The sequence below is a fragment of the Somniosus microcephalus genome, chromosome 9 (assembly GCF_052327205.1).
Source record: "Somniosus microcephalus isolate GS21.2 chromosome 9, FLI_Smic_1.0, whole genome shotgun sequence".
Classification (NCBI taxonomy): Eukaryota; Metazoa; Chordata; class Chondrichthyes; order Squaliformes; family Somniosidae; genus Somniosus; species Somniosus microcephalus.
Genome location: NC_140995.1, coordinates 204,167,668 through 204,191,325, shown reverse-complemented (window position 1 = coordinate 204,191,325; position 23,658 = coordinate 204,167,668). Strand labels below are relative to the sequence as shown.

General features: G+C 45.0%; 1 protein-coding gene across 1 annotated transcript in view; it reads left to right on the top strand.

Moving 5' to 3' along the window:
* Positions 1-5,566: 5,566 nt before the first annotated feature.
* The window catches only part of ppil6 (peptidylprolyl isomerase (cyclophilin)-like 6), a 34,665-nt gene continuing 16,573 nt past the window's right edge, over positions 5,567-23,658 (top strand). Inside the window, exons 1-2 of the mRNA XM_085996253.1 lie at positions 5,567-5,803; positions 18,294-18,389. Of these exons, the coding sequence (XP_085852379.1) occupies positions 5,726-5,803; positions 18,294-18,389 (174 nt within the window). The 5' untranslated portion in view covers positions 5,567-5,725. The remainder of the gene's footprint in view (positions 5,804-18,293; positions 18,390-23,658) is intronic.

Genomic DNA, 23,658 nt, shown 5'->3' with positions numbered 1-23,658 from the left:
CAACATCCTGGGGGTTACCATTGATCAGAAACTGAACTGGACCAGCCATATAAATACTGTGGCTACAAGAGCAGGCCAGAGGCTGGGAATTCTGCGGCGAGTGTCTCACCTCCTGACTCCCCAAAGCCTTTCCACCATCTACAAGGCACAAGTCAGGAGTGTGATGGAATACTCTCCACTTGCCTGGATGAGTGCAGCTCCAACAACACTCAAGAAGCTCGACACCATTCAGAATAAAGCAGCCCGCTTGATTGGCACTCCATCCACCACCTTCAACATTCACTCCCTCCACCACCGGCGCACTGTGGCTGCAGTGTGTACCATCTACAAGATGCACTGCAGCAACTCGCCAAAGCTCCTTCAACAGCACCTTCCAAACCCGCGACCTCTACCACTTAGAAGGACAAGGGCAGCAGACGCATGGGAACATCACCACCTACAAGTTCCCCTCCAAGCCACACACCATCCTGACTTGGACCTGTATCGCCGTTCCTTCACTGTCACTGGGCCAAAATCCTGGAACTCCCTTCCTAACAGCATTGTGGGTGTACCCACACCATATGGACTGCAGCGGTTCAAGAAGGCGGCTCACCACCATCTTCTCGAGGGCAATTAGGGATGGGCACTAAATGCAGGCCTAGCCAGCCAGCGACGCCCACATTCCATCAATGAATAAAAAATTAAAAAATAAAAATATAGGTGCCGCCATGGAAAGGATGGCAACCTCCATGGAGGACATAAATCGCCAGACGCAAATGAACATGGTGACTCTTCTAAATAGATGGTCTGCTATGGAGGATAGATGGGCATCTATTGAGGAGACGAACCAGAGGTACATGGACGTCCCCATTATGAGAACTGTCAGTACAGAGACAGGTCCTCATGGCCCCACTGATGTGCAGCAAGGTGCTCTCCAGCTACTTGCTAGCAGTAAAGTGCGGGTGACCCATGAGAGGGATGTTGGTGGTCGACAACGAGGAAGTATGGGCTCCTCTCCAAGCGCTCACACTCTCATGCCACTGCGGAGCCCTCGGTCAGAGCCCCAGATTCCTCATCCAACTGAGATGGCCATCTCAGTCCCTGCACAGCCGCAGGAGGAGCAGACTGTTGCCGAGCTCTCCCAGGCTCCCAAACCCAGAGGACGCCCGCCAAAGGCGTCGAAGCAGGTGCAGCATGGAAGTGAGCAAGTTGCCGCAACATCTGCTGAAGCCACAGGGGAAGCACCACGTAGAAGCACACGTAAGAGAAAGTTAACACACAAATAGTCACTTGGGTATTTTGATCGGATACAAAGTGAAGATTCTCACTGTTATTTCAATTGTAATAAAGAAATGCGATGGCAAAGATTCAAAGAGTTGGCCTATGTGTGCTCAGAAATGGAAGTGTCACAGTGAGGGGTCAGGGCGCCTTTCATTTATAACGATGGTGCTGAGGGTGATAGGAACCCACAGTTTATTGTACAGATGCTGTATGGTGTGTTAAGAAGGTTGGCCAGACACTCATTTCCATGTGCCGGCCACATGTGTTTGCTGCATAAACTTGCGTGAATCTGGCATGGATTAGTGCATCCCTTGCCTCACAGCCAGCAATGTGCTCTCATGCTGGTGGAGCTGGCACATCCGTCTTCGTAAGGCTGTGCGCTGAGCTACTTGTTCTTCAGGCAGCGGTAAGCCACGCTGCTGTGCGATGTTGTGCATTGCACAGCAGACCACGATAATTCTGGAGACCCTGGCTGGTGAGTACTGTAGGGCACCACCAGATCTGTCGAGGCATCTGAATCGCATTTTGAGCAAGCCACTGGTTTGCTCTATGATGCTTCTGGTGGAAATGTGGCTCACATTGTAGCGCTCCTCAGCTTCGTTTGATGGCCTCCTCATCGGTGTCATTAGCCACGTCTTCAGGGGATAGTCCTTGTCTCCAAGTAGCCATCCGGAAAGTTGGGTTGGCGGATTGAACAGCTGAGGCACATTAGACTGCTGCAGGATGAACGAGTCATGGCAACTGCCAGGGAACTTGGCGCAAACATGCATAATGTTCTTCCTGTGGTTACACACCAGCTGGACGTTAAGAGAGTGGAAGCCCTTGCGGTTGACAAATACAGCTGGGTTGTGATGGGGTGCCCTAATGGTCACGTGTGCAGTCTAAGACGCCCTGCACCCTTGGGAAGCCTGCCATATTTGCAAAGCCAACCGCACGCGCGGTTACACTTGCTTCTTCCATGGAGAAGTGGATGTAATTGTGCGACTTTGCAAATAGGGCATCGGTAACCTGCGTGTTGTAACTGTGTGCGGCCGACTTGGCGATGCCACTGATGTCTGCTGCTGATCCCCGGAAGAACCCTGAAGCAAAGAAGTTGAGTGCGGTGGTGACATTGACAGCCACTTGTAAGGAGTGTCCACCCGCTCCTCTGGGTTCCAGGTGTTGGTGCAGCATTGTGCAGATGTTAGTGACTACCTCTCGTGAAAGTCTCAGCCTCCTTTGGCACTGCTGCTCACTCATGTTGAGGAAGCTCATCCTCGGCCTGTAAACCCTGTGTTGGGGGTATCTCCTGCAGCATGGTGCAGCCCTGCGCTGACGTCCTCTGCCCTTTTCAGCATCAGGTGGCTGAGGAGAAGGTTGGCGCTCCTGTTGTTGCTGCTGCTGTTGTACCTGGTTCTGCTGCTGCCGCAGCTGCTCTTCCTCCGATTCTGAGTACCAGGATGAGAGGGTATAAACGGTTCCCATTCCGCTGGATTATATCTCAGTTGAGGAAGAGATGTTATAAGCACTCAGTCAACGTGGGGAGAGGGTTTTCCAAGGAGGTCACAGTGCATATGGATCTCAGCTTAAACACTTACAAGCTCAATAGGCCTGAAAAATGTGTTCCAAAACCTCAAAACACAAAGTTCTGGCATCGGAAAGTCAGCCATGTTACAGGTCCGCTTTTATGCTGCAGGAGCAGCTGTCAAGAATTCAGTGAGTTGCTGAATCCGGCACAATCAGCTGGCGTGTTTGTCGCACGACGTGCAACACACTGAAAATATAGTAAAATGGGAAGAACCTGTTAAAATGGGATTATGTAGGCTGTTAACTGCCTTAAGTGCCTCTCCCGCCGCTTGGTGTCGGGTCTGATTGGGACTCGCAGACCCGACACTTTGCAAAGTTGCGTGGAGACGGGATGGCGGTGGGTTCGCAACCCGTCAATTATTTAGGTTTTCACTCCTGACCCACCTCCAAACCCGCCCTCTGGGCGCTGGCAAAATCGCAGCTGAGGAGTCAGGTATACAATTTCAACAAGTCTAAATTCAAAGAACTCAGTGGAGAACTAAAGCAAATGGAATGGAGGGGGTTGTTATGCAGTAAATCACAACTTCTTCTGACTAGTATCCTATTATTCCATCTGTTCGGCAAAACTTCAATGGAGGACGTCTAGTGTACAGTGCTCTGGGCAGACCACATCTTGAGTAATGTCCAGTTCTGGTCGCTGAAAAACAAGACTTTCTAGTGCTGGAGTCAATGCAGGGAAGAGCCACAAGACTGATTCTCTAGTATCAAAGGCCTGATCTATCAAAAGAGAGACTGGAGAAACTTGAGGTTTTCAACCTTGAAAAGTGGTGTCTGAGCAGTGACGTCATTATAGTAAATGATTTGGAAGAAGAAAATCCAGAAAATTACTTTAAACCGTGAGAGTAGGATGGGAACAGAGATTCATTAGAGTATCGGAAGTAGAGTCCCTGGGATCATTTAAGAATCGATTTAGATGCAGCACTGGGGAGACTTGGGATCTTTCTGGATGGATGAATTAAGCTGTACCAAAGGGACCTTCCTCATCCATAAGTATCTTGTGAATTCCATCAGGCCAGTTGTCTTCTGGGACCTCACCGAAATGAGGAAGGAGAATTTTTTTTAGTCGGTCTTGTTTTGACTCAGAATGCCCAATGAGAAACAGGAGTGGAAGCTGAGTCTGTAATATTCTTTAAAAGGGAAGTGGATAGGTATTAGACAAAATAAGATGGACATGGGGAAAGGGCAGATAAATGTGACTAAGTAGATAACTGAGAGATGGCACAGACTCCATTGGTTAAGCAGCAAAATTCTACAATTTTATGTTTCATTATTCATTTGTGAACCATGGCAGCAAGTCTGGCAGGCTATTTGGCTGTGAATGGAATTACAGACAAGCCTGATCCTTCTCTCTCCAACATCCACACGTATGTGTGTTCAGCAGGCACCACTAAATAACGAATAAAAACAGAAAATACTCAGCCAGTCAGGCAGCAACAGTGGAGAGAGAAACAAAGTTAACGTTTCAGGTCGATGATCTTTCACCAGAACTGGAAAAAGTTAGAGATGTAACAGGTTTTAAGCAGGTACAGAGGCGGGGAAAGGGGGGAGGGGAGGAAAGAACAAAAGGGAAGGTCTGTGATAGGGTGGAAGGCAGGAGAGATTAAATGACAAAAGGGATGATAGTGCAAGGCAAAAGGGGATGGTAATGGGACAAGTAAAGAAACAAAAGATGGACCTAGAGGAGGTGTAAATGGCAACAGCAGAATCAGTACCAGTACAAAAAAATAGGAGTAGTGGTTATGATGTAAAATTGTTGAACTCAATCCGGAAGGTTGTAAAGTGTCTAATTGAAAGATGAGATGCTGTTCCTCGAGCTTGTGGACGTCACTGACAAGGCCAGCATTTATTGCCCATCCCTAATTGCCCTCAAGAAGGTGGTGGTGAGCTGCCTTCTTGAATATAACTGAGTGGGGCAGTTAAGAGTCAACCACATTGCTGTGGGTCTGGAGTCACACATAAGCCAGATGGGGTAAAGATGGCAGATTTCCTTCCCTAAAGGACATTAGTGGACTAGATGGGTTTTTATGACAGTCCAGTAGTTTCATGGTCCCCATTACTGATACTAGACTTTTTAATTCCAGATTTTTATTTAATTAACTGAATTTAAATTTCCCAGCTGCTGTGGGATTTAGAACTCATGTCTCGTTAGCCCAGGCCTGTAGATTACTAGTCCAGTAACATAACCACTATACTACTGTACCAGATGGCATCTGCAGTATTTTGCTTTTGTACCACTAAATAACTATCTGGATTGGAAACTGCCCAATTTTCACCTCGCCATTTGTGGCTTTCCTCCTTCCGCCTCCGATATCTTCTGTTTATTTCATTTTGTGAATAGGATGACTGTTATTGAGCTGACTTGCCTGAGCTTATTAAAAAGTAACCAGATATATTATAGATTTATTAAATTCTAATGGATGAATATTGAAAAATAATGTATTAAATCGAGGCAGGTTAATTTTTTCATTTCTGTTTTAAAAGAAAGTTTTGGGGTATTTTGTATAAACTTTTTAAAATATTTTCTTTCTGCACACATATCTAGCAGAGTTGCAAAAGTTGTAAGATCCTTCTCATCAGCTTCATATAGAAAAGGAGGGAAAACCCAGAATATGATCATCAGATGACATCAGGCTGTATTATTCATGAATGCTCAGTAGTCCTGTGCCTCGAGTTGATTCTTTTTAATGGTCTGTCCTCTGGTCCTAAATTATTGAATGTTTGCAGGTTTTGTGTGTTGAATCTTCCCTGCAACACAAGCTCTGTCTTCCTGAAACATTAGCTCTCCTGTAGTCAGTGTGGAACTAGCTTGCCCTATTCCCATGGCTGGGAGGTTTCTCTGTACAGAACTTTGACCTTCCCCATGGAAACTGCGTGACTGTTTATAATTTCTTCCTTCAGCATGGCTCCGTGTTTACAGCTTGAAGTAGTCGGCTGCCTTACAAACCCAACATTTTGCCAGGCAAAATGTGCAGCAGAGGTGATAAAAATGTTTTTGCTTCTTTTCTGTTATTTAAAGGTTGGTTTGTTTTAAAGCAGATATAATGTATGAATACTAAGAGCTTCCTGACAGCAGAGTGCAACCAGATGCAGAATCTTCTCTGGTTTTACTTTAGATGGGAATAAAAATTTGATCCATAAAAATTTTAGCGTACATATGTCACGCGATTTACTTTCTAAAATTATTATTACTATAACACTGCAGTCAGAACAGTTCAAATTATTAGCCTACTGTCCGCTTCACTCAGTGGTAGCACTCTCGCCTTTGAGTTCAAGCCCCACCCTAGGACTTGAGCACATAATCTATGTTATCACTTCAGTGCAGTACTGCTGCAGTCAGAGGTGCCGTGTTTTGAATGCGATGTTAAACCAAAGGCCTCTCTACCCGTTTAGGTAGATGTAAAAGATCCCATGGCACTATTTGAAGAACAGGGAAGTTGACCCAGTATCCTAATCAGCACATCCCTCAACGTATACCACCTGAGCAGCTTAACTGGTAGAATCATACAGCACAGAGGAGGCCATTAGGCCCATCGTGTCTGTGCTGGCTCTTTGAAAGAGTTATCCAATTAGTCTCACTCTCCTGCTCTTAACCCTGCAAATTTCTCCTTTTCAAGTATATATCAAACTTCCTTTTGAAAGTTACTATTGAATCTGCTTCCACCACCCTTTCAGGTAGTGCATTCCAGATCTTAACAACTCACTGCATAAAAGAATTTCGCCCCTGGATTTTTTGCCAATTATCTTAAATCTGTGTCCCCTAATTATCGACTCGCCTGTCAGTGGAAACAATTCTCCCTATCTACTTTCATCAAAACAGCTCGTAATTTTTGAACACCTCTCTCCATGTAACTAAAATACCTCATCCCTTGTACCATTCTCTTAAATCTCCTCTATATCCTCTCCAAGGCCTTGACATCCTTTCTAACAACCTTATCAACGTATAGTGAACAATGAAGAGGATAGTGATAGACTTCAAGAAAACATAGACAGGCTGGTGAAATGGACGGACACGTGGCAGATGAAATTTAACGCAGAAAAGTGCAAAGTGATACATTTTGGTAGGAAGAACAAGAAGAGGCAATATAAACTAAAGGTACAATTCTAAAGGGTGTGCATGAACAGAGAGACCTAGGGGTATATGTGCACAAATCGTTGAAGGTGGCAGGGCAGGGCAGGTTGAGAAAGCGGTTAAAAAAGCATACGGTATCCTGGGCTTCATAAATAGAGGCTTAGGGCTCGAATTTCCCTGGGCCATGGAGGCGGGAATGGAGGCGTGTGGGGTGTTAAAATTGCAGAATCGGGGGGCATGAACCCTTCCCGCCCCAACCCGCCTCCATGCCCGTTTCCCAGGAGGCGGGTACCCGACCTGTGCTGGGAGCCGCCTCCCCGAGGCAGGAAGGGGATTAGTGCCAATTAACTGCCTGTTAACAAGTAGTTAACAGGCAGTTTTTGGCCTAATCCCCATTTTTAGCTCTGAAGTGTGGGCTTCCCGATGGCTCCAAACCACACCAAGTTAGCGAGGCGGACCGTTGGGTTGGAGGGGTCGAGATGTCCGGTGTTCAGGTGAATGATGAGTGCAGAGGTAAGTGTGTTTGGTGTGTGTAAAGTGTTTAAATAAGTTGTACTTACCTTTACTTACTAATGCAGGCTTCCTTCCTTCAGGTCTCGGGAGTCCCTCATCTCACCGGCACAGAAAGCAGAATGGCCGCGAGCTGTCAAAAGTTGCAGCATTCAGCTTTCTGTTCTGGAGAGATTTCTAACTGAGTCTGTGGAGAAGGACTCAAGTTAGAAGTCAGATTGTCAGTGTTTGACAGCTTCACAGAGCTGTCAAACGCTGATATTTCATCTGTCTAAAGCTCTTGACAGATGAAATGTCAATCACTGACGTCACCAGTAACCGGGTGTCCCTTAATTGGCCTGCTGAGCCCGCTGGGCAGGCTCAACAAGGTCAATCAAGGGAAAATCACGTGGATTGGCCACAAATCGATGGAGGCGGGACTACAACCCAAAAAGTGGGAGTCCACCTCCATCAAGTCTCCATTGACAAAATCCAGCCCATAGAGTACAAACGCAAGGAAGTTATAATGAATCTTTATAAAACACTGATTCGGCCTCAATTGGAGTACTGTGTCCAATCCTGGGCACCGCACTTTAGGAAAGATGTGAAGGCCTTAGAGAGGGTGCAGAAAAGATTTACAAGAATGGTTCCAGGGATGAGGGACTTCAGTTACATGGAGAAGCTGGAGAAGCTTGGGGTTGTTCTCCTTAGAGCAGAAAAGATTGAGAGATTTGATAGAGGTGTTCAAAATCATGAGGGGTCTAGACGGAATAGATAGAGAGAAACTGTTCCCATTGGCGGATGAGTTGAGAACCAGAGGACACAGATTTAAGGTGATTGGCAGAAGAACCAAAGGCGACATGAGGAAAAACATTTTTACACAGCGAGTGGTTAGGATCTGGAATGCACTGCCTGAAAGGGTGGTGGAGGCAGATTCAGTCATGGCTTTCAAAAGGGAGTTGGATAAGTACTTGAAGGAAATAAATTTGGAGGGCTACAGGGAAAGGGTGGGGGAGTAGAACTAACTTAGAATCATAGAATAGTTACAGCACGGAAGAAGGCCATTCGGCCCGTTGAGCCCGTGCCAGCTCTCTGCAAGAGCACTTCAGCTAGTCCTACTTCCCCGCCCTTTCCCTGTAGCCCTGCAGATTTATTTCCTTCAAGTACTTATCCAACTCCCTTTTGAAAGCCATGACTGAATCTGCCTCCACCACCCTTTCAGGTATTGCATTCCAGATCCTAACCACTTTTGTCCTGCCACCTTCAAATATTTATGTATGTGAAGCCCCAGTCTCTCTGTTCCTGCACCCCCTTTAAAAAAAAATCCTTCCAAAATGCATCACTTCACACTTCTCTACATTAAATTTCATCTGCTGTGTGTCTGTCCATTTCACCAGTCTGTCCCTGTCCTCCTGAAGTCTGCTACTATCCTCCTCACCGATTACTACATTTCCAAGCTCTGTGTCATCTGCAAACTTGGAAATTATGGAAAGAAAGAATGAACTTGCATTTATATAGTGTCTTTCACAACCTCAGGACATCCCAAAGCACTTTACAGCCAATTAAGTACTTTTGAAGTGTAGTCACTGTTGTAATGTAGGAATATCTCCTATACCTAAGTCCAGGTCATTAGTATATATCAAAAAGAGCAGTGGTCCTAATACTGACCCCTGGGGAGAACCATGGTACACTTCCCTCCAGTCGAATAAACAACCATTCACCACTACTCTCTGTTTTCTGTCTCTTAACCAATTTTGTATCCACATCGCCACTGCCCTTTTAATCAGGGTCTGGGGAACTTGTAATTCGGCTCTGAGCTCTAAGTTGGACTTTCAGCACATTGCAGTGCAGGTGAAGGGGGAGCATACAATTGATGCTCCAGGAATGCTGAGAAACTAGGACAGCTGCTGGAAATGCCCACCTGGCTAGAATAAATAGCAGGCCTAAATGTCAATAAGCGAGAGATCAAGCTGCCTATATGAAAGCGTTTGCTGAGAGAGGTAGCCACAAGCTCAACCTGTGGAAATTGAAAATGTAATCGCTCAACTAAACATTGTGCAAAAGTTTTTTTTCCCTTTCCCACTAACTCGTTTGCTGCTCCTTACTGCAGTATTGCCTCTGTGTCAGTTGCTGTGAAGCTGCAGCCTTCTTTGTCCAGTGGAAAGTTATTGGATTTTGCAAATACAGACCCGAGCACCAGAAATTCGTGACAAAATTACCCGAGGGTTTAATGTTGTGACAATCTAAGATATTCAAGCTTGTTTTTTGATCTTACACTGTCATCTCAATAACCTCGAGGGTGTTATGTTATATCCTTATAGCGACCTCCCAGCCATTGTTTTATATGTGCGAGCAGATCTGCTGTGGTACTGCTCACAGCAAGTCAAAGGTTTTGGGGGGAGAAATTCGGTATCGCCCCGTTTGGGGCACAATTATCGGCCGGGCACAAAGTTTAGCGCCTGGCGCTAATTATCGCCTCCGACTTCAAACTTGGATTTTATCGCCCCTGGAGGTGATTGGAGCACTAAATCAGGCACTGCACACCTCTCAAGGCGTTAACGCCAAGGAGCGAGGCGCTACCTCAGAGCGCTGGCAAAGCTCATATGATGTCAGTCGGCAATGCAGCACCGACACACTGGCGCCGGCCAGTTCTTAAAGGGGAGGGTTGATCTTGCTCTCCATCCACACCCTGCTCATTGCAGCCTTGAATCTCAGCCTGGAGAGACCTGTACATCAATTCTGCTGGAAAGAACAATGGAGAGGCCCAGGGAAAGAGCTCACAGTGCAGCCCCCATAGTCTCTTCTAAATCGATGCAAGGAAGGACAAATCAAAATGAACCTGCAAAGTGCTGCTCAGTACCCAAAACTCCTTCACACAGCGTTGAATCTCTCCAGAAGTCTCTCTCTCTCTCAATGCATGGTGCAAAAATGTCACCGACAAAAAAAATGGCAGGAAGCGGTCGCCTTTAAATAGCACTCCCCCAGTCCCTTCTCGACTGCAAAACGTTCCCCTCAGCCTGTCATTGCTAGCGGCAGGCGGTAAGGCAGGGGGCGCCACTCAATATCCGGTCCGGGGCGTTGCACGCTCGACTGACATCACGATCTGCGGGCGCAGGAGATTGTGGCGGTAGTGTTTAGCGCGCCGTGTCTGGTCAATTTCGCAAGCGGCACAAACATTGCCGCGCCCGGGCGCTAGTTGCTTTGTGACCCATTAGCGCCCTCGGGAGACGCAAAGCAACCGAATTTTTCCCCCATGGTGTTTTATAATAGTGAGGGCATTATCAACCAAGTGATGAGAAGCAAGTGTTGCAGCATCAAGTGTGGCACTTATAAGAAGTTTTCTCTTTCGAATATATTTTTAATATACATGTACAGAAATAACACCAAAATACTTGGAATATATACGGTATAAATTATATTTTACACTGAACCGTGTACTGACACATCACTACTAAAAACAGCTGTAATCTCTTGCTAAATGTTGCATAATTTCCAGCCCATCATCACCATTGCCCTTTTCCTCCTCATGATACTTCTATAATGCTCGACCTGCTTGCCGTAGTCATGGTAGGTAAACGCGTATAGGATTTTTTTTAAATGTATGGATTGTAATGAATAATAAATAGCTGGCAGTGAGTTTCAGACTAATTTAATGTCCAGGTCCTCCTGCTGTTCACAAAAGACCTTGAGATTTGTTCTTGCACTTTATGTATTGCTAGGCTGCCATCTGTTATCTGATACTATAGTCAAAAATTAACAAACTACGAGAAATTAATTTTTATGACCTGCTGGAAAAAACTTTGAGACAGTGGTGCTGTAGTAACTGACAGAATGTAGAAAGGGAGCTGCTTCAACGGAAAATATTCCCCTCGAAAAAGCAAATTAAAAAAAAACTTTAGAAGACCTTCTTCTTACAAGGACAAACTGTCTTGATTTCCCAATGAGGTAGAGGTCAAATGAGACCAGCCTCATCAGAGGGTCTGGTTGGAAAGGCCTAGTCAGGTGACAGCAAGGCCACCTTCTGCTTGCTCTCCTTACCTTGAATGGAAATTCACATCGTGGTCTTGGATGTTGATCCTGGCACTCTTAACATAAGCAAAGAGTTTACACAGCAGAGGTTGAACCTCCCACCCCACCCCTAAAGCAATGAACTTTTCAATGACAGTAGAAAGTTAAGCTTGGCATCCAACTTCAGGAATGTGGCCATTCTTGGGTCAATAAAATTATGGCCAAAGACGTAACGCTAGACGTCAGCAGGGGCGATGTTGGCTGGGAGACATGGTGTGGCAGGTCTTAAAACAGGCCATTTTCTCTTAGGAAACCAGGGAATGTCACCTTTTTAGTAGGAAACTGTGATATTGAAAAAGAATACTGAGAAAAGCATTTACTGACGCTAATGTTCCATCTATTGGGGAGGATTTATTGTCCCTCGTCAGAATGGTTACTTATGAAATGGTCGCTTTTTTCTGACATGAGGGAACATCAAGAAAAAGGAACTGAAAATACATGATAAATGAGTTGTACATAAAAACCAACAGGATAAAGCTTATATTTGTGTAGTGTCATACCATGACACGCTTAGATAGTTGGAGAACACACACTGCTAAAGTATCAAAAAATATTGTCGGCCACATTCATCACCTTGACTCCAAATAGGCTCCAAGTGCAAAAAAACCACTGGAGTGAGTAGAAGATGCAGTGATAGAATTAACCAGGATGGAACACTGAGACACTGAGGGCAGAATGGGAGTTATAGCAGAAAAGGCTGGGGTCAGAACAACAACTATAACTTCCATACATGCAGCGTCTTTAATGTAGGAAAAGGTCCCAAAGCACTTCACAAAGGCACAGCCCGACAAAAGAGTCAAAGAAAGCGATATTAGGAAGGGTGACTAAACGCTTCATCAAAAAGATGAGTTTTAAAGAGGATCTTAAAGGAAGAGAGGGCGGCGGAGTCGGAAGGATACAGGAAAGGAATTACAGATTATAAGGTCTAGACGTGAAGGCATGGCTGCTAATCGTGGGGCAAAGGGAATGGGGTGCGCAAGAGGCCAGAGTTGGAGGAACACGGAGTTCTCGGAGGGCTTGTAGATCTGGAGAAGATGACAGAGATGGGGCGAGACCATGAAGGGATTTAAACACATAGATACGAATTTTAATTTTGAGGCATTGGGGTCCGAGAGCCAATGTAGATAAGCGAGTAGAGGGGTGATGTGTGAGTGGTACTTGGTGCGGGGTAGGATACTGGCAGCAGAGTTTTGGTGGAGCTGAAGTTTATGGAGGATGGGAAGCTGGTCAGGAGAGCATTGGAATAGTAGAACCTGGAGGTGGCAGACATGGATGAGGCTTTCTGCAACAGATGGGCTGTGATGAAGCGAAGGTGGAACTGATCAAATTGGAGCTAAACTAGAGGTGGTCAGATTATTAGCTCCCCATCTAACTTGGCTTCTCTTTTCTGGTACTATCTCAATTAGTTCTGCCCCAATCATCTCACTTTATCTTGATATCTTGCTTGCTTTTAATGTGTCTGTTCCAATTAACCTACTTTGTGCTTGAACTCTCCTATCCAATTTTTCCTGCTTTGCCCTTGGCCCCTCCCACTATATTTCTTGCTCCGGACCACTCTGCCCTTGCTGTCCTGCCCAGTTTTGGCCCCTTTGTGCTACTCGGTCTCACCTCCTCTGTTGTTGACATCTACTTCTTAGTCAGCAACATCCTCTGAGATTATGAGCAAGGCTTTCATTAATAATCATGCTTCCACATTCAGTCTCCCCTACCTATTCCCAGCCTGCTGTGTCCTTGTGTAAATTGGTCCATAAAAAAGTGTCAAGAAAACACATGACAGCTTTCCATTGATCTCAGTGGTAAAAAGTTATAATGTGGGCTAATTGTGAGATCAAAGGTATGACCTCTAAGATCTTTAGTTAACCAGGTCATGTGAACGTTATATAACATTCTGCGGTCGGTACTTTTGGCACATTTAAAATTAACACGAGTTACTTCTTCCAGCAGTAGTGTGGGAAAAACTGTTCTTAAAATTGAGAACATTTCTGGGTCACTGCTTGACTAACCAGTGTCTGACACTACATTTTTGACTCGAGTGCTCATCCTTGTATCCTGTTACCTTGTCCTTAAAGTTGTGTTTAAAGCCAATCCTGTCAGAATTGCAAAAACATTCGGTGTCATTGGCCAAGTTGTCCAATGTCTTGATGGGTGGAAAATGATAGTGGGCCAAGCCTCTGATTCAAGGTGCATTTGCTCTGACATCACAAAAGATTAATTGTGAATGTTTTTTTGACGGCGACATGATAAATTTGTGTTGTGTCCTCCCTGCCACATGTGGTCTCTCTCTCTCTGAAATGTTAACTATTCGATTGACCTTTCATAAACACCGTGCAAAGTTCCTCTATGTTGATCTGTGACCACCTCCCAGGAAGCCGCATACTTGTTCATAGATAGTAACCCAGCATGGATCCATCCTTGCACATAGAGGTGGTGGGGCTCCTCAAAGATTCAAGATTTCATACAGCAACAGTAACTGCACAGGTGATTCAAGGGAGTTTTATTGTTTTTTATCTTTTTTTACTGGTTTGTTTAATTTGAATTGAGCTACAGTCCATAACTCCTGAGTTGCACTAGCAAGGGGTGGGGGCGGGATATAAATCAAAACAGTGATGCGGTCTGCAAAGATATGGTTAGATAGAATCTATTTGGACTATTGTTGACTGCCCAGTACTATGCACAATCCCATAGGAAGGACATTATTGACTTGAAAGGGTGCAGCGTAGGGCAGTAAATATGTCGCCAGGTCTCTACACCTTAAGACATGAGAAAAATGAGAAGACTTCAAAAGGATCTCATAACAGTTTTCAAAATTCTTAAAGGATTGATAAAGTCGCCCCAGACAAATTGTTCAGATTAGTAAATGGTTCAAAAACTAGGGGACACAATTTAAAAACTAGGAACCTGTAAGTGTAATAATTTCACACAAGACACTAATAGACATATTAAATAAATTACCTCAGAATGTCAGCGACACAAAATGTGTTCAACTAGATGCATTTCCAGAGAAGGAGGAGATAAGTGGATATGGTAAAATTGAAATCACTCAATAAGAGGTGGCTTGCTTGACCTAGCCATCACTTATTGAGTGATTTCAATCTTACCATATCCACTTATCTCTTCTGCCTCTGTAAATGCATCCAATTGAACCGTTTTGTGTCTATGATCTTTCGTGGTAACTTCCTGTTCTTAAAATGTCATGTTCTGGTGCTGATATCTCTCAGTAAATTACATGGCGGTTACAAGGCAGAAGGACATTCAGGGAGTTAATGTGATGTCATAAACTATGAGGGGCATGTATTCTTCATCTGTGCTTTAAGATTAGAAATGTTTTATATTGATAACAACTAGTTGGGTTTTTTTCTCCTCCCTTGGTCCAGGGCACTGAGGCTAAATTGTAGTGCCCCTACTGCCATCCCAGCAAAGATCAGATAACTCCACACCAATCAGGTATTGAACCTGGAGCTTTTTGTATAAATTAGCTGTTACACATAGGGGGAGAAATTCAGTATCGCCCCGCTTGGGGCGCAATTATCGGCCGGGTGCAAAGTTTAGCGCCTGGCGCTAATTATCGCCTCCGACTGCAAACTTGGCTTCTATCGCCCCTGGAGGTGATTGGAGCGCTAAATCAGGCGCTACACACCTCTCTTAAGATGCTAACGCCAAGGAGCGAGACGCTACCTCAGAGCGCTGGCGAAGCTCATGTGATGTCAGTCAGCAATGAATCCCTGACACATTGGCGCCGGCCAGTTCTTAAAGGGGAGGGTCGGTCTTGCTCTCCATCCACACTCTGCTCATTGCAGCCTTGAATCTCGGCCTGGAGAGACCTGTACATCAAATCTGCTGGAAAGAACAATGGAGAGGCCCAGGGAAAGAGCTCAGAGTGCAGCCCCCAAAGTCTCTTCTAAATCGATGCAAGGAAGGTCAAATCAAAATGGACCTGCAAAGTGCAGCTCGGTACCCAAAACTCCTTCACACAGCGTTGAATCTCTCCAGAAGTGTATCTCTTTCTCTCAGAATGCGTGGTGCAAAAATGTCGCCGAAAAAATGGCAGGAAGCGGTCGTCTTTAAATAGCGCTCCCCCAGTCCCTTCCCGACTGCAAAACGCTCCCCTCAGCCTGTCGTTGCTAACAGCAGGTGGTAAGGCAGGGGGCGAAACTCAATGTCTGGGGCGCTACCAGGGCGTTATACACTCGACTGACGTCACGATCTGCAGGCGCAGGAGATTGTGGCAGTAGTGTTTAGCGCCACCGCAAAATGTCTGGTCAATTTCACGAGCGGCGCAAACATTGCTACACCAGGGCGCTAGTTGCTTTGCGCCCCATTAGCGCTCTCTTGGGGCGCTAATGAGGCACAAAGCAACCGAATTTTCCCCCCATAGACTTTACTGCCTGAGCCATTCAAGGAGTCAGTGCAGATATCTAAATGACCTGTGGAAGGCTTAATTTCTGCTTTGTACATGTGAATTCTTACTCTTTTAAAAAATTTCATACCACAATAACTTGCATTAATATAGCACCATTAACATAGTAAAACATTCCAAGGCAATTCACAGGAGTATGATCAAATAAAATTTGACACCGAGTCACATAAGGGAATATTAGGACAGGTGACCAAAAGCTTGGTCAAAGAGGTGGGTTTTAAGGAGTGTCTTAAAGGAGGAGAGGTTTAGGGAGGGAATTCCAGAGCTTTGGGCCTAGACAGCTGAAGGCACGGCCACCAATGGTGGGGCGAAGGAAATTGCATGTGAAATGTAAGTCTTGTGACATGCCCAAAACACCAGCAGAATGAAACACTTGTGCTAAAACTATCTTCATTCCAGTGTGTGTAGGAAATATCTTGTGTAAAATTTTCACTGTTGTTGAAATTACTGTAGAATCAGGAGCTTGATGAGAACTTGAAAATGTTATGAAATTTTAAGTAACCTATATTTGCTGTCTGCAAAACATTACTTCCTGTTGTCATGTCTTTGTCACACTATTGTCACTTATGCCCACGTTTATTATGGAAACGGCTGAAATAAGTGTTATGCTGTAACTGCGTTCTGCCACCAATGGTGGCAATGTTGCACCTCCATTTCCCAGCACGTCAGTTTATGCTGCAGAGAAGCACCTATGCTCCAACCAACTGTACTTCTGTCCTTCCCAAATTGCTGTAAATTTTGCTATTTGGCTAATTTCCTAATATAAAATGAAAGCGACCGGTACTGATGTGCAAGTCTTTGCTACAGTGGTATGTTGTGAGGACTCGGGCCCAAATATTGTAATTGAAAATTGAGAAATAGCTGACTTGCTACACATTTACTTTGTATCGGTCTTCACAGTAGAGAAAGAGGATAAAGTACCAGAGATATGACGAAAACTAAAACTAAATCAAGGGGTGGAACTTACGAGATTTCATGTAAGTTTAAAAAAAGGTGTGAGAAAATAATGAGACTAAAGATAGATAAATCTCCAGGACTTGATGGTTTCCACCCCAGGGTATTAAAAGAAGTAAGTGAGGAAATGTAGTTGCTCTAATCATGATCTTCCAAAACTCTCTTGATTCAGGAATTGTCCCCTTGGATTGGAAAATTGCCAATGTCACTCCATTACTTAAGAAGGGTAGGAGAGATAACCTAGGAAATTATAGGCCTATTACTCTAATATCTATTGTGGGGATGTTACTAGAATCTGTGATTATGGACATAGTGACTGAGCACTTGGACAAATATGAGCTGATCAGAAAGAACCAACATGGATTTGTAAAGGGCAAGTCATGTCTAACGAACCTAGTTGAATTTTTTAAAGAGTACATGGACTTTCAGAAGGCATTCGATAACGTTCCACACAAGAGACTGTTAACAAAAAAGAGAGCACATGGAATTGAAGGCAACCTATTGACATGGGTAGGGAATTAGTTAGGAGCTCGGAGACAAAGAGTAGGGATAATGGGTATATACTCAGGATGTGACTAGTGGTGACCCCCAGGGATCTGTACCGGGGCCACAGCTTTTCACTGTGTTTATAAATGACTTAGACAAAGGAATAGAGTGCTGTATATCTAAGTTTGCTAATTTAGGCTGCACAGTAAATAGTGTAGATGGGAGCAGGAAGTTGCAAAGGGACATTGAACTCCATCTGCCAGTTTTGCCCACTCAATCTATCAATGTGGGAAAGTGAGAGGTCATTCACTTTGGACCTAAGACAGATAGATCAGTGTATTTTCTAAATGGTGAGGAGCTAGGAACTGTGGATGAGCAGAGAGATTTAGGGGCCCAAGTACAGAAATCACTAAAAGCTAGTGGACAGGTACAAAAAAATAATTTAAAAGGCTAATGGAATGTTGGCCTTTATCTGAAAGTGTCTGGAATACAAAGGGTGGAAGTTATGTTGGTTCTATAAAGCTCTGGTTAGACCCCATCTGGAGTACAGCACTCAGTTCTGGGCACCGCACCTCAGATAGGATTTATTGGCCTTGGCAACACAGATTCACCAGGGTTAAAAGGGTTAAATTATGAGGACCGGCTTGTATTCCCTTGAGTATAGAAGAATAAGGGGTGATCTTAATTTTAGTGTTTAAGAAGATTAAAGTATTTTATAGGGTAGATAGAGTGAAACCATTTTCTCTGGTCGGGGGGGGGGGGGGCGGGGGGAGTCCAGAATAAGGGGCATGTTCAAGGGTGATCTCAGGAAGCACATTTCACACAAAGGTTGGTGGAAATCTGGAACTCTCTCCCCTAAAAATCTGTTGAGGGTTGGGGGAGTCAATTGAAAAATTCAAAACTAAAAGCGTCCTACTCTCCTCATTGTGGGATGAAAGACTGAAAGAAAAAATAAAGTTAAAAAAATTCTTTCTTTTTATGTAGGTCTTGAAGCTGACATTTCCTTCCCAGTTGGCTGACCCAGTAATACGTCCACTTTTGGAATTTGCCTGGGATGCGTACTTAGCTGAGAAGAAGAGGGTATTTATGTCTTTATTCATTATGCTGAGCTCATTTACAAGGGGCATACTGCAGACTGCAATGGGTTTGTTTTAAGTATTTGTTTCAGTAGCAAGAACATCATTTGGTTATCAGTGGCGCTCCCTTAAAACATCGCAATAATGGATTTCCCTTGCAGGCTACTACAGAATCAGGGTGCCAAAAATACAAGGCCCCAACAGTGAATTCCTTCTATGACTTTAGCAGGAGTGTGCTGAAAGCTGTGGAAATTAGGCCAGGATCCAGATACACTGGGACCTGCCCTTATGTCAGGATTTCCATGGGGCTTGTAAGGGGTGGGGCTTCTTCCAGGGTCGGGGCTTCCAAAGCTGCAAATTCCTGGGATCCGACATAGCATCAGCGGCAGTATACCTGATAAGACCAGGAATGTCATGCTGCCAAAGAACCAAAGTGGCACACTGGGGTGCCCAGGCCAAGATTGTGGCCTGGATCCTCAAAACTGGGTGAGGCTTTTTTTTCATTTTTAAATACGAGCCCCTTACAAAGGATGGTTATTTCCTGAGGGGGAGAGAGGAGATTAGCCACTGTACCACCACAATTTGTGGTCTCTTTGATGGACAGACACCTCAGATGCTAGCTTAGTGATGCTGCCACCCACATTTCCCATTCAAATTAGAAGTCTTACCCCAACCTGCTAAAATTTGGTGTGGTCAACATCAGAGGTCCTGGTTGGGCACATCTACATTTGGACTTTCACAAGACTTTGACATTATGGGGGAGAAATTGAGTATAGCCCCGTTTGGGGCGCCAGCCTCGCCAAGGCGCTAAAAGTAGCGCCCCGGAAGCATTCGCGGCCGCCCGCCGGAAATTGAGTGGTAGCGCCCCAAAGGGAAGCGTGGCGCTACTGGAGGCGCCCCGCATCTCTCTTGGGGCGCTGCGACTGAATATCGTGGCGCAACGTGCCGCAGCGCAACATGCTGCGGCACGTCGCGCTGCGGTATTGCAGGCCTTCCTCCCCTTCTTAAAGGGGAGGGGCCTTGTGCAGCGCGATCTGGGGCCCAGCTGGGCCCCCGAGGATCGGGAGTGCAGGCAAAAGAGCCCGGCACCGAAGAGAAGTGCTGGGCTCTTGGAACGCAGCCGGCACTCCGCGGGGGGGGTTCAGGAGGTCGGGGACGGGACCGCAGACAGGTGCTGGCAGGCGGCGAACAACAAAAATGGCCGCCCCGCACCTCCTTTAATTTGCACCTCCCCGGCCGCAGGTAGGCCCCCCTGAACCGGTCGGACATAGCGTCCGGCGGTAAATCAGGGGGCGCTGCCAAATATTGCGGCCGGGGCGCTGCGCACACCGATGACATCGTCGGTAGTGGCGCAGCGCTAACGGTTAGCGCCACCACTAACGTCCCGTGGAATTTAGCGGGAGGCGTGGCCAGTGCCGCGCCCGGGCGCCAGTTGGCTTGCGACCCACTTAACGCCCTCTTAAGGCGCTAACAGGTGTTGCAACCTACTGAATTTCTCCCCCTATGTTCCTCCTTCATAGAATTCCGCATCTTAGGAATCCTTTATCAAAATTTGTAAATTTGCATTAGTAGCCTTCCCATGCCTGGATTGTCATTTGCCTAATGGTAGCACATTGATGTTAAAAATGATCATAGTCAGGAAATTAATTTCCTCTTCCATTCTTCATATTTATTGGCTGAGAAGAATACAAATACATAATTTTTAAAAATTACGCCGAAGAATGTTTATAATTTTTCTCATTACAGGCCAGCTTGGTTCCTAGGAAAGCTAGAAAAACCTTTAAATTGAGGCAATTCATCAGAGTAAACGTTTGAGGTTCATAAATACTGATTTCACACTGGAACTGATTCACCTTATCAGTTGGGGTGCAAAACAATTGACTTACCAGCAGGAGTCACTACATAGCAATCAAAAGTGGGAACTCCATTCTACCAGATCGCCTCCAGCCAAGCCCAAGGATGCTAAGGCCATTCATAACTTCCACATGGTCCAAACTAAAGTCAGTTAAAGCAGTAGAAGAGAAATCAGAGGAGGTCATGATTAAACTTTACAACGCTCTGGTCAGACTGCGCATTGACAGGTTGCATAGACTAGGCTTGTTCTCCCTCGGGTATGGAAGATTGAGGGGTGATCTAATTGAGGTTTTTAAGATAATTAAAAGATTTGATAGAGAACCTAGAGAGAAATTACTTCCTCTGGTGGGAGTATCCAGAACAAGGGGGCACAACCTTTAGAGCTAGGCCGTTCAGGGGTGATGTCAGGAAGCACTTCTTCACACAAAGGGTAGCGGAAGTCTAGAACTCTCTCCCCAAAAAAATTATTGAGGCTAGGTCAATTGAAAATTTCAAAATTGAGATAGAATTTTGTTAGGTAAGTGTATTGAGGGATATGAAATCATAGAATCATAGCACAGAAGGAGGCCATTCAGCCCGTCGAGCCCAGCTCTCTGCAAGAGCACTTCAGCAAGTCCCAGTCCCACTCCCCCGCCCTTTCCCCGTAGACCTGCAAATGTTTTTCCTTCGGGTACTTATCCAATTCCCTTTTGAAAGTCGCGATTGAATCTTCCTCCACCACCCTTTCAGGCAATGCATTCCAGACCCTAACCACTCACTGCATAAAAAAGGTTTTTCCTCATGTCGCCTTTGGTTCTTCTGCCAATCACCTTAAATTTGTATCCTCTGGTTCTCGACCCTTCTGCCAATGGGAACAGTTTCTCTCTGTCTACTCTGTCCAGACCCCTCATGATTTTGAACACCTCTATCAAATCTCCTCTCAACCTTCTCTGCTCCAAGGAGAACAACCCCAGCTTCTCCAATCTATCCACATAATTGAAGTCCCTCATCCCTGGAACCATTCTCGAAAATCTTTTCTGCACTTTCTCTAAGGCCTTCACATCTTTCCTAAGGTGCGGTGCCCAGAATTGGACATAATACTCCAGTTGAGGCCGAACCAGTGTTTTATAAAGGTTCATCATAACTTCCTTGCTTTTGTACTCCATGCCTCTATTTATGAAGCCCAGGATCCCGTATGCTTTTTTAACCGCTTTCTCAACCTGCCCTACCACCTTCAATGATTTGTGCACATATACCCCCAGGTCTCTCTGTTCATGCATCCACTTTAGAATTGTACCCTTTAGTTTATATTGCCTCTCCTCATTCTTCCTACCAAAATGTATCACTTCGCACTTTTCTGCGTTGAATTTCATTTGCTACGTGTCCACCCATTCCACCAGCCTGTCTATGTCCTCTTGAAGTCTATCAATATCCTCCTCACTGTTCACTAAACTTCCAAGTTTTGTTTCATCTACAAATTATGAAATAGTGCCCTGTACTCCCAAGTCCAAATTATTAATATACATCAAGAAAAGCAGTGATTCTATTACCGAACCCTGAGGAACACCACTGTGTACCTTCCTCCAGTCCGATAAACAACCGTTCACCACTACTCTCTGTTTCCTGTCACTTAATCAATTTCATATCCATGCTGCCACTGTCCCTTTTATTCCATGGGCTTCAACTCTGCTGGCAAGCCTATTATGTGGCACTTTATCAAACGCCTTTTGGAAGTCCATGTACACCACATCAACCGCATTGCTCTCATCAACCCTCTCTGTTACCTCATCAAAAAACACAATCAAGTTAGTTAAACACGATTTGCCTTTAACAAATCCGTGCTGGTTTTCCTTAATTAATCTACACTTGTCCAAGTGACTGTTAACTTTGTCCCGGATTATCGTTTCTAAAAACTTCCCCACTACCGAGGTTAAACTGACTGGCCTGTAGTTGCTGGGTTTATCCTTGCACCTTTTTTTGAACAAGGGTGTAACATTTGCAATTCTCCAGTCCTCTGGCACCACCCCCTGTATCTGAGGAGGATTGGAAGATTATGGCCAGTACCTCCACAATTTCCATTTTTATTTCCCTCAGCATCCTAGGATGCATCCCATCCAGTCCTGGTGACTTATCTACTTTAAGAACAGCCAGCCTTTCTAGTACCTCCTCTATCAATTTTTATCCCATCCAGTATCTCAACTACCTCCTCTTTCACACTGACTTTGGCAACATCTTCTTCCTTGGTAAAGACAGATGCAAAGTACTCATTTAATACCTCAGCCATGCCCTCTGCCTCCACTTGTAGGTCTCCATTTTGGTCCCTAATCGGCCCCACCACTCCTCTTACTACCCACTTATTATTTATATGCCTATTGAAGACTTTTGGATTCCCTTTTATGTTAGCTGCCAATCTATTCTCATACTCTCCCTTTGCCCCTCTTATTTCCTTTTTCACTTCCCCTTTGAAATTTCTATATTCAGCCTGGTTCTCACTTGTATTTTCAACCTGACATCTGACTTACGCCCCCTTTTTCTGCTTCATCTTACTCTCTGTCTCTTTCGTCATCCAGGGATCTCTGACTTTGTTTGCTCTACCTTTCCCCCTCGTGGGACTGTACCCAAACCATCTCAAGTCCATTGTTTGATTACAGTTTTGCCTGCCAGTTGATTCCAATTTACCCAGGCCAGATCCATTCTTAACCCACTGAAATTGGCCTTCCTCCAATTAAGTATTTTTACTCTAGATTTCTCCCTGTCCATTTTCATAGCTAATCTAAATCTTATGATACTATGATTACTGTTCCCTAAATGTTCCCCTACTGACACTTGCTCCACCTCATTCCCCAGAACCAAGCCCAGCAATGCCTCCTTCCTCGTTGGGCCGGAAACGTACTGATCAAGAAAATTCTCCTGAACACACTTCAGAAATTCTTCCCTCTCTCTGCCCTTTACACTATTACTATCCCAGTCTATATTAGGATAGTTGAAGTCCCCCATTATCACTACTCTATAGTTTTTGCACCTCTCTGTAATTTCCCTGCAAATTTGCTCCTCTATATCCTTCCCACTAGTTGGTGGCCTATACAATACACCTAGTAGTGTAATGGCACCTCTATTGTTTCTCAACTCTAACCAAATAGATTCTGTCCTTGACCCCTCCAGGACATCCTCTCTCTCCAGCACTGTAATACTCTCCTTAATCAATACTGCCACACCACCTGCTATCTTTCCTTCCCTATCTTTTCTGAACACCTTATATCCAGGAATATTTAGCACCCAATCCTGTCCTTTTTTGAACCAGGTCTCCATTATCACCACAACATCATATTCCCAAGTGGTTATTTGCGCCTGCAGCTCACCAACCTTATTTACCACGCTTCGTGCCTTTACACACATGCACTGTAAACCTAACTTAAACCTTCCTGTATTCTCTCTTAGTC